General features: G+C 44.4%; 1 protein-coding gene across 8 annotated transcripts in view; it reads right to left on the reverse strand.

Annotated features, from left to right (window-relative positions):
* Positions 1-4269: 4269 nt before the first annotated feature.
* LOC139368488 (pleckstrin homology domain-containing family G member 5-like) overlaps positions 4270-11583 on the reverse strand; it is a 74776-nt gene continuing 67462 nt past the window's right edge. For 5 of the 8 annotated variants that reach the window (XM_071107441.1, XM_071107439.1, XM_071107436.1 and 2 more), the window contains 8 exons: positions 10611-10706; positions 9662-9973; positions 9105-9392; positions 8827-8946; positions 8467-8599; positions 7986-8256; positions 6691-7806; positions 4270-6424 (listed from right to left, as the gene is read on the reverse strand). In XM_071107441.1, the coding sequence (XP_070963542.1) occupies positions 6415-6424; positions 6691-7806; positions 7986-8256; positions 8467-8599; positions 8827-8946; positions 9105-9392; positions 9662-9973; positions 10611-10706 (2346 nt within the window). In that variant the 3' untranslated portion in view covers positions 4270-6414. Of the gene's footprint in view, positions 6425-6686; positions 7807-7985; positions 8257-8466; positions 8600-8826; positions 8947-9104; positions 9393-9661; positions 9974-10610; positions 10707-11583 lie in introns of those variants that run through there. The other 3 variants (XM_071107440.1, XM_071107443.1, XM_071107437.1) reach the window with 1 other exon arrangement.

The raw sequence follows: 11583 nt of genomic DNA on the forward strand, positions 1-11583 counted from the left end.
CATTTTTTACAGGATGCTTTTTGACATCTGTCACAGGGAGGAGTGCTCACATGCCCCAGCTGCTTGGAACTAAATAGAACAACCAGGATGGTAATACTGTACATTTAAAAGGATCTCATCCTTATTCCAACATTGAAGAAAAATTAATCAAATTTAGGAAAGCGTAACAATGCCTTCTTTCAAACATGTACTCCTATATTTAAGTAATTTCTCGACAAATTCATTTTGTACCAACAGTATCAAAGAATCCAACCTGATTAAAGTGCAGTTACATTAAACACTTTCTATGCAATGTCTTTCACCTTAGACTTGTGATTGTGAAGACGAGCACACCAGAGTACCGTGCCCAAAGAGCAGCCAAGCCACCATAGACTACTACAAGCAGTGTACCACAACCACAACATATGAAGATGGGTTTATTTAGCTGGGGTTGTTTAATTACTTTGTGGTTCAAAATGAAAGCTGCATTTCAATAATTAAAGTCCAGTGTATCAGCGCTAAAGCATAAAATGTTGGAAATAAAATCAAGGATTACAACAATAAATCCCACAGTGCCAGATGTGAGCACGGGAGGGGCCACTGCCCACTGACAAACCGGATTCTGGATCAGATTAAGACTAGGGACAATCCCAGAGGGGCCACGGTGCCTTTTCCAATGCGGATTAGGGGCATGTGTGGAATCAACATGCTGTAATCCACCGATTAGCTGATAATAACCTGTAAATACACCTTGGTCTGCGCACACTACAGACAGGACAGGACCAGCCTTTCCTGGAAGTGTGTGTGTGTGTGTGTGTGTGTGTGTGTGTGTGTGTGTGTGTGTGTGTGTGTGTGTGTGTGTGTGTGTGTAGGCTTACACGTTTCCTGCCATACCTCTGGAAGGTCTGCCACATGCATGGACCGTGAACCACTATTCAAAGCTGAGAAGAAGTTCTGAGGAAAAGGAGAGGCCAGTCAACCAGATGTATATAGCATTACCTCATCAGGAGTTCAGTCGTGTTCAGCAGGAGTTGCCTCTGTAAAGACTGGCCAGTATAAAAGAAGAACATCTTGGTTATTAAATAAGGGCTAGATTCAATCAGTAGTGAGGAAGATCTGTGTTATAGCGCAATTTGACTGTTGAGGTCATTTCCAATTGAGCTGACATATGCAGCGTTTACCGTCAATGCAGTCTCCGCAAATACAGGAACATAGACTTTAATTTTCAACTGCACTATAGCAGGTATCTTCCGCTCTACAGATTTAATCTCATTTAATTGAATCTAGGCCTGGTCCCAGATCAGTGCTTTTCACTACTCCATTGTTATTGTCGAGCATTCCTTAAGGAGTTGGCAAGAGAGCAAGAGAAACAGACTGGCACCCAGGCTAACGCAACACTACAGATCCAACGCTTTCTTCAACCTGTCACACCAACCGTAGAAAACGGCAACATCAGTTATACTTTGAAAACATATTCGGAGGCTTTGAGATGATCTTATGCGTAATACGAGGATCCAAGAGGTTGTAGTAAAGGGTACAGCATATCATATCCAAGCAATAAAATACTGGATGTACACCTCGTAAAAAGTATAGGGGTACTTCAATAGAAGTTGTATTGTGTTATGTACCATATGCTTAACTGGATCTGTATCGAGAGGTCAAAGTGTGGGTGAATGATGCAAACACAATACACTGAACAAAGATATAAACGCAACATGTAAAGTGTTGGCCCCATGTTTCATGAGCTGAAATAAAAGATCCCAGACATTTTCCATAAGCACAACAAGCTTATTTCTCTCAAATGTTGTGCACAAATTTGTTTACATCCCTGCTAGTGAGGATTTCTACTTTACCAAGATAATCCATCCACCTGATAGGTGTGGCATATCAAGAAGCTGATTAAACAGCATGATCATTACCTTGTGCTGGGCACCTTGTGCCGGGGACAATAAAAGGCCACTCTAAAATGTGCAGTTTTGTCACACAAGACAATGCCACAGATGTCTCAAGTTGAGGGAGCGTGCAATTGGCATGCTGACTGCAGGAATGTCCACCAGATCTGTTGCCAGAGAATTTTAGGATTATTTCTCTACCATAAGAGGATTTGGCAGTACGTTCAACCGGCTTCACAACTGCAGACCAGGTGTAACCACACCAGCCCAGGACCTCCACATCCGGCTTCTTCACCTGCAGGATCGTCTTAGACCAGTCACCCGGACAGCTGATGAAACTGAAGAGTATTTCTGTCTGTAGTAAAGCCCTTTTGTGGGGAAAACCTCATTCTGATGGCTGGGCCTGGCTCCCCAGTGGGTTGGCCTATGCCCTCTCAGGCCCACCCATTACTGCGCCCCTGCCCAGTCATGTGAAATCCATAGATTAGGGCCTAATTAATATATTTAAATTGACCGATTTCCTTATATGAATTGTAACTCAGTAAAATCTTTGAAATTGTTGCGTTTATATTTTTGTTCAGTGCCTTCAGAAAGTATTCATACCCCTGGACTTATTCCACAATTTGTTGTTACAGCCTGAATTCAAAATGTACTACATATATTTTTTTTACTCATCTACATACAATACCCAATAAGGACAAAGTGAAAACATGTTTTTCTAAATTTGCAAATGTATTGAAAATGAAATCCAGAAATATTTCATTTTCATAAGTATTCACACCCATGAGTCAATACATGTCAGAATCACGTTTGGCAGAGATTACAGCTGAGAGTCTTTCTGGGTAAGTCTCGAAGAGCTTTGCACACCTGGATTGTACAATATTTGCCTATTATTATTTTCAAAATTTTTCAAGATTTGTCAAATTGGTTGTTGATCGTTGCTAGACAACCATTTTCAAGTCTGGCCATAGATTTTCAAGCAGATTTAAGTCAAAACTGTAACTCAGCCACTCAGGAACATTAATTGTCTTGTTGGTAAGAAACTCCAGTGTAGTTTTGGCCTTGTGTTTTAGGTTATTGTCCTGCTGAAAGGTGAATTGATCTCCCAGTGTCTTGTGAAAAGCAGACTGAACCAGGTTTTCCTCTAGGATTTTGCCTGTGCTTAACTCCATTCGGTTTCTTTTTTATCCTGAAAAATCTGAAAAACTCCCCAGTCCTTAATGATTAAGCATGATTACAAGCATACTCATAACATGATGCATCCACCACTATGCTTGAAAATATGATGAGTGGTACTCAGTAATGCGATATATTGCATTTTCCCCAAACATAACAATTTGTATTCAGGACAAAAAGTGAATTACTTTGGCAAATTTTTAGCAGTATTGCTTTAGTGCCCTGTTGTTTCTCCCCCCCCCCCCCACAAAAAAAAAAAAATCTATCAATAGGTGCCATTCTTCGCGAGGCATTGGAAAACCTCCTTGGTCTTTGTGGTTCAATCTGTGTTTGAAATTCACTGCTCAACAGGGACCTTACAGATAATTGTATGTATGGGGTACAGAGATGAGGTTGTCATTCAAAAATCATGTTAAATAACCAAGCAACTTATTTGACTTGTTAAGTGCATTCTTACTCCTGAACTTATTTAGGCTTGACATAAAGGGTATGAGTACTTGATTCAAGACTTATCAGATTTAATTAGTAAAAAATTCCAAAAAGATAAATCCACTTGGACATTATGTGGAATTGTGTGAAGGCCAGTGACCAAAAATCTCAATTTTTTTATTCAGGCTGTAACACAACATCATCTGTAAAAAGTGAAGGGGTGTGAATACTTTCCGAAGGCACTGCATAACGTAGCACCACAAAGATTCTTAATGCCATCTGCTGGCAGTTTATAATAAATACATGTGAAGTTACTTGCTAGTCCAGGTGCACGAGGCTGTGATGTGACTCCATTTCAGACATTTGAGACACAGCTCACCCATTACTGTTCATTAACAACATAAGTCAGACTCCTATTTTGTGGTTAAAAATGCACATTTATTAAGTGATATAATAATAATAATTTTGTGGGTGCTTATATTTGTCCGTTTTAACATACACATGCGAATTGGAAATGTGCCTTTTACATATCCCACTCTCCCTGAGACACCTTCAGAGATTCGGGTCACGGCCCGGGTCTGCCATTATCAACGGCGACCCTGGACCAACTAGGGTCAAGTGCCCTGCTCAAAGGCACAGACAGATTTTTCACCTTGTCAGCTCAGGATTCAAACGACTGATCTTTTGCTTACTTGCTCAACCTCTCTAACCTCTAGGCTACCTACCGCCCTGTAAAATAAAAAAAAAGTCATATCCATGGTGTACTTCACTACACACAATGTACTCTAAAGCAAAATGTTTGATGCTTTTTTATTTTATTTGGTAAGACACTTAAGAGACATTCCTGAAAGGGAGATCAAATAGTTTTGGTTCATAGCAGATTCATCATGCCTGATACAAAAAAACATGAAGTGTACACCAACACAAAATGTACAAGTCATGAAATCAAACAATATAAACAATATTTTATATATAAAACATGGCAAGCTTAATAAATATTACAAATAAACAAAAACTGGTGAAGTAAACAAATGTTAAACTATTTGGTTTGGGCAATATTTGACAAGGGGGGGGGGGGGGGGGTTGAGAGAACACATATTAAATCAATCAATAAAACACAAGCTGAATGTCAGTTTGACCATGTCAATGTACAATGGTGGTCAATGCTCCCGCCAAATCCCTGTTCCCGTTAGTGTGGACAGAAAGACATTCAAAGAAAACGGATTCACAAATCATATGCAACCCCAAACCGTTGTTCAGTCTCTTTATGTTACTGTATTGCGTTAATGTGTTACATTAAAGGAACACAAAATATGCAACGTCTCAAAAGGTGTTCCAAGCTCATTGTTACATGGATTAGTATTTTTTTGTGTGTGTACAGACTGCTCTTTTACATATCACCACATTCTACCGTGCATTTGTTCCATGTAGGTTGCAGGTTGTAAGTGCATGCTGAAATCTTTCTACATTTAGTGTAGTTACGTTTCCCAAAACAACTCCATTCCACCTAATAACCAAGGGTTCATCTTTCTGCTCCTAAACACTGAAGAACAGGAAGCCATTTCATTATCTTAGTCTTTGTAGTTCAATCATACCACCACTATTGACTGATAAATTTCACCAGCACAGTAGAAAATGTAAAAAAAAAAAAAAAAGGCCAGAATTTACTCTGCCTATTCTAATGCTTAGATGCGGCAATTTTGAAAATAAATTGTCGGCTATGTACGTTTGAAAATACACAGTAGTATGACGCAATATGTGGCTGTTACTTGTTGCTGAAACACGGTATTTTGTTATGTGTACCTTTAGTTTGACATCTACTTGGTACTTAGGTCTTAACATCATTGGGTATGTCACTCAAAGAGGATGAACACCATGACAGAAATCATTTTGATTCAATCAGGAGTTTAGGACAATGTATCGTTCACATAGAGACACACCCACAACACACACCCAGACAGACACACACACACTCACGCGCAACTCATTCTAAGTGTGCATCGTGAATGTAAAGTCATCCCCTTAGTGATTAGTCTATTTAACAAAAGATACAATTGTGCAACATTTAATTGTTTTCATCAAAGCAAACCAGGAGTAGAACATATACCAGGCCATCCTAGTTGCTGCAAATCACCAAACACATTTTAGAGAGCAATTTTTTTCAGACATTGTGCCCTTTTCTTTTCTTGTAGTTACTTAAAGGTGCATTCTCCAACTTTTGCATAATTTCAGCCAGTAGTTTTGAAAGTGGTGCTCATGAGCCAAAAGCGCTCCACATTTTTTGAGTACTACGTCATCCAATTGTCTACTGTGTCATCCATCTCGTGATATATTACACATTTTGCAATTTATATATCATTTGAATGTTGCAATTCGTGTGATATGTCATGAAACCAATTTGTGCAATATGTTATGAATTTGGATCCCGGAGTGCATCTTTAAGAGTTAGAGAGTGTTTGGGCCACCCAAGCCTTTCCTAGATCTTCTCTGATCCACTCCGGTCCATTGCAGAGAGAAGCAGGCAGATCTATGCCTGGACGACCCCTCTTTCAGTCTCTTTTTAGAGGGTAGTCCGATAGGGTGTTACCCTACACCAGTAACTGTCCAGTCCACTGTCCCCCCAAAGGTCCCAGCCTCAGCTCCCCTCGACGCTCTGTCCGTCCGTTACAAAGTGCAAGCAGTTAAATGTCTCTTTGCCTTTTCCCTCCCATCCCACACAATAAACTGAAACCAAATGCAACATCAAAGAATATTCTTATTGTCCGATTGCAAAACCGTGCAGCAGACACTGTCCAACAGGCAATGGAAAGGGAGAAGGCAGCTTGAGAGAGTGCATTTGTGTCACAAGGAATTCAGTCCCCTCTACGCAGACTCCATAGAGTGTGGTTCCTCTTTGTGGTCAGGTTGCCACTAGTTGGTTGGTTGTCTGCCAGAGTGGTTACACCTCCCTAGAAACAGAAAACAGACAACAGAGATTGATTACCACAAGGCCTTTGATATTGTATAGAGTAAAAGGCAGTATCCTGAAGATCATTTCTTTATTAGAACTTTGGCTGAAAGAGTTCCTCTGTGGTTTCTACTTTGGTAGTGATTGTAAATAACCATAGCTTGCATAGTGTCAACTTGGCAGAATTTAATAGAACACATGGAAGCCCAAAGAGCACATCCAGGTGTATAGACATGATACCCATGTATAAAGTGAGCTGTGACTTACGATGCAGTGAGAGTAGAGTTGAGCACTAGGGTGGTGCGTATCCTATAGAGCTGGGCTAGGGTCAGCTTCTTGTGCTGATGGGTCTTCCTTCTTTTGGGCGATGACTGCTTCTCTGGGCAACCGGCTGTGAACGACTCACTGCACTTCCCCCCGTGTCCTCCAGAGGGCGCCACCATCGTCTCCCCATCTGAGCTGCTGCTGTCAGCCTGGCTATTGCTGCCTTCACAGGCCTCAGCTGCAGCCAGAGCCCTCTGGACCTGCCGGGCCTCCGCCTTCCTCAGGGTGTCACAGAGCTTACCAGAAGGCATGCTCATACTCAGGAAGTCCTCATACTCAGGCTCTGAGTCTTGGTCAGTCTTAAACAGCCCAGTAAGGTCTTGGGCTGATAGGCTCTTACTGTGGACCAGGCATTCCGCCCTCTCGCTCCTGTGTTCTGATTGGTCCTGGGCTGTAAGGCTGCGGGTTTGTATCCGGGAGACAGGGGCGTTGTCACGGAAACGCTGCAGAAGGTTGTCCTCTGAAATTGACTTGATGTTCAGGCTCTGGAGGCTGCGGAGGCGGGCAGTAACCGGGGGGCGTCGCCGAGGCTTCAAAGACTGAACCACTGACACCTGGGAACCAACAGAGGTTGAATCCTCCTCCTTTTCCTTCTCCACTTCCTCATCCATCAGTTTCATTACCACCTTTTCGCTCTCCATTTCCACCTCCACCCCCACCTCGTGTCCCTCTATCCCTCCCTCCTCTTCAGTCTCCTCTCCCTTGCTCTGGCCTGGTCGTGTCTGCAGGTCCAGCTCTCTCAGTAGGGACTCTGGGGAGAGGGTACCGTAGGCACTGTCCATGGACAGAGAGCGAGACTGAGGCTCCAGCTCAACCTCCCCTCCCTCCATAATACCCTCCTGCTCTGGCTCAGGGTCCCGGTCGGCAAGGTTGTCCTGGGGGCTGGCAGGGTTGCAGTGCAGGGGCTCAGGCCCAGTAGGTGGGGTAACTGTGCCCGAGTCTAGGCTCTTCTCTAAGGGTCCTCCTGAGTCTGTGCTTGTGGCAGAGGGGTTTTGGTGCTCCCCTGAATCCTCTCCTATGTCCATGACTGACAGGGTCTCTGTGGAGCAATCCGAATGACTGGAGGAGAAAGAGACCAAAATGTTAGACTGATGAGAATGGTTCTAGTAATATAAAACACTAACAATAAATGATAATGTTTACATGAAATAATCTTTGCACAGATCCGATCAACATCTACAGTGTCCTTATAGAAGAATGAAGCTCTACGATGTCTAAGTCGTTGTTTGGGTTTGTACCTTGGTCCCTGCTGATCTTTGTTCCTCATGCAGGGGGAGCTGGTAGTGGAGTTGCTGCTCTTGTTTTCCTCCTCCTCTTCCTCTCCGCATAGACGGCGCTGTAGGGTGACCTGCTGCCTGAGAACCTCCTCAGTCCGCATTCTCTGGAGCTGGTTCTGGACGTTACAGATGGCGTCAACCCAGCTTCGCCCCTGGGTGGCGCTGTTGGCCTGGAAAGTGTAGGCTGCCACCGCGCTCTTGAACTCATTGAGGTAGATGAGAATGAAGGAGCCTATAGTAAGAGAGAACAGCTAATCAAAACACGTTTCTCAAGCATTTGCGTGAGCCTGTCTGCAGTGCCAGGTGGGAAGGAATATCCCTTTCAGGACTTTTCTAGTGGTTCCACTGTGCCAGACATGCTTAATTAAGCACAGCTGAAGTATGTGAAAGAAAACAAATACCTTGAACCCCGGTTTAAATGTAGCTGCATGCTGGTACTCACCAGGGTCCTTGAGTTCCTTGCAGACAACATTGTGGATGAGGAGGGGCTGTCTGATCACCTTGACCTTCTCTAACCTCTTCACTGGTTTGGTGATGAGCAGCAGGTCTGTGAACAGGAAGCAGTACACCTCCATCTGTGGGAAGGATGGGGAATTGCTTCCAGGTCAATTTCAGGTCACTTGTCATCATTCTAGTACAATAAACTAGGCTAAATCAAATAAGTAAATATTATGAAAGCAATTTGCTCCCCAATCACCCTGGTCATTGACATATTCTATCACAATGACCATGGGTAGTTCTCAGCCTGCGACAGTTATAATGAGGTAAAAGCAGTTACAAAGTAGCCCAGCCAGACACTTACCCTGCTGTCTTTACCCTCCTTCATGCGCAGTGCCGCCTCCAAATGGAGCTGTCTGGTCTCCTCTGGTGATGTGCCTCTCATAGGAGCCATCAGGTCGAAGCGGTTAAACTCACGCAGGATCTAAGGAGAGAGACAAGAAGAAGAAGAAGGAGTTACACACCAAGCAGAAACACAATTTCAACCCGTACTAAAAATCTAACTCAATAGAGATTCTCGTCTAGCAGTAGACTTGCACCGGTATACCCAGCAAGCCAGCCCTGAGTGTGGTGAGTGCCCACCTTCTCCAACTCCTCGCTGCTCCCCTCCACTGCTTCGTAGGAGTCGATGCGCCCAGAGATGGCTGCTAGCTTCTGCTGCTCCTCCCGCTGGCGCATCTGAGAGTCCACGCTGTTGATGAAGCCCTCCACCCACGCCACCATGCTGCCGACGGCGTCGCGGGACGACGAGTCGTCAGTCTTCTTGAGAACAGCCTTCAGCAGTAGGGGGTACTTGGTGAGTCTCTGGTGGGGCTTGGCCAGCATGTCAGCCAGCTTCAGCCGGTTACACTGCTTATGGGTCTCAGCCCACTGCGCAGGGGAGAGAGAGACCAGGAGTTAGAGGTTAAAGAAAATGTGGCTAGGAACAACACTGAAAAGTGCTATGTAGAACGTAATAGTGGTATCTGATATTGGTTGACTGTGCTGTATTTGTGAGATGAGTAAATGGTATTTGGTGGGCAGTTGTTTAACTTGACACCATCAGTGTGAACAGAGAGAGAGAGAGAGAGAGAGAGAGAGAGAGAGAGAGAGAGAGAGAGAGAGAGAGAGATCGGGAGGACAGGCGGACTGCGACTCACCGTGACGTAGATCCTGAAGAGCTCGTTGTCCCTGAGCAGTGACCTCATGTACTCCATACTGGCCTCCTCCTCCATACAGTAGCGGATGTAGGGCTTAAACCTGGAGCCAATCGTCCTGAAGCCGTGGTGGAGGTCTGTCGGGTTGAGGAGGGTTCTGGCCTGCCGGGCCATCTCCAGGGCAGGCAGCATCACCTGGTTCCACAGGGCCGTGTGCAGACGCACAATGTCCTGGATGTTACTGAAGAGTCGCGCAGGCTCCACCTCCGTCAGCAGACCACTCTCCTGCAGGTTCAACAGCCCACACAGGAACAACTGGAGGAAGAGAGGACATGGGAGAACATGTTTCAATATGGGACATCTGATAGGGAAGTACTGCACTAGAGATAGACAACCTACTCCGAGTGTACAATACATTAGGAACACCTGCCTAATATTGAGTTGCAACCCATTTTGGCCTGAGAACAGCCTCAATTTGTCATGGGGCATGGACGGCAAGGTGTCGAAAACGGTCCACAGGGATGCTGGCCCATGTTGACTCCAATGCTTCCCACAGTTGTGTTAAGTTGGCTGGATGTCCTTTGGGTGGTGGACCATTCTAGATACACACGGGAAACTGTTGAGCGTGAAAACACAGCAGCGTTGCAGCCCGACACACTCAAACCGGTGCACCTGGCACCTACTACCATACCCCGTTCAAAAGGCACTTAAACTATTTGGTCTTGCCCATTCACCCACTGAATGGCACAGATACACAACTCATGTCTCAAATGTCTGAGTGCCACTAACGGCACTCAGAGAGCACACCTAACCAAACTAAAACTCTTAGCACGATTCATTGAAGTAGTTCCTTTGGACTTGACATAGAAGGTTATGTTGTTCTTCCAAAAATGATCTAGGAGGTACATGTGTGTAAGGGAGAGAAGCAATTACTTTGTAAAAGGGCACTTACGTCAGTGATGACTCGTAGTTTCTTGATGTAGGTGGCCTCAGTGTGCAGGAGCTCCCAGATCGCCTCCTGCTGATGGAACTGGCGTCTGGTCAACGTCTGGAAGCAAACAGAACCAAAAACACACTCATGAGGTAATGGCCTCATACACATCCATGTGAACAGACGACGACACACTCCCTTATCCATGAGTTACACATAAGAACACAATACACCCACCCACGTTCATGAGTTAACAGCCTTACACAGGTCTGAACTTATAAAAGTAGCAACACACACACACACACGCACTCATAGGGTAAAAGCCATAAGCCATGTCTAAGAACATACGGCACGAGACAGACTCATGAGGTAACAGCTTTACTGCTACATGTCTGGTCACAAACAAATGACACCATCAGGACCGAGCTCAGTCAAACACTGATTGAGTTGGAGTGTGACTGAAATCCCGATCCCCAATCACACAGCATCTTATCACACACAGACATCGGTCTATCTTGCCTGAGCCCATAGTCTAAGGGTGTGCGCTCTGTCCGGGAAAGAGAGACGGATGCGATTGAGCTGGTAACGTTTATACAACTACACATTAACCTTAATAAACAGCTGTACAACACTGGCTGTAAACGTTATCCGCCCTGTTGCTGGGAAACACCAGACTGGATGGGCGGGAGATTGTCAGGCCAAAACAGGAACGGATTGTGAACAGTTTATTACTCAATACGGGAGTAGCTACACGCATGCGATCATATCAAAGTTCATTTGTCACGTGCGCCGAATACAACAGGTATTTGTAAATGAAAATGAGTGTTTGCAATTCCAGATAGTTCCTCCTTGTTTCAGGAGCCTTTCAGTGAAATGCTTACTTACAGGCCCTAACCAACCGTGCAATTTTTAAGTAAAAAAATAGGTATTAGATATTTGTATTAAGCATTTGTGGTTATGTGTCAGTGAATGAGTGTGTGTTTCGGTGAGTTTG

Source organism: Oncorhynchus clarkii, chromosome 16 (genome assembly GCF_045791955.1).
Source record: "Oncorhynchus clarkii lewisi isolate Uvic-CL-2024 chromosome 16, UVic_Ocla_1.0, whole genome shotgun sequence".
Classification (NCBI taxonomy): Eukaryota; Metazoa; Chordata; class Actinopteri; order Salmoniformes; family Salmonidae; genus Oncorhynchus; species Oncorhynchus clarkii.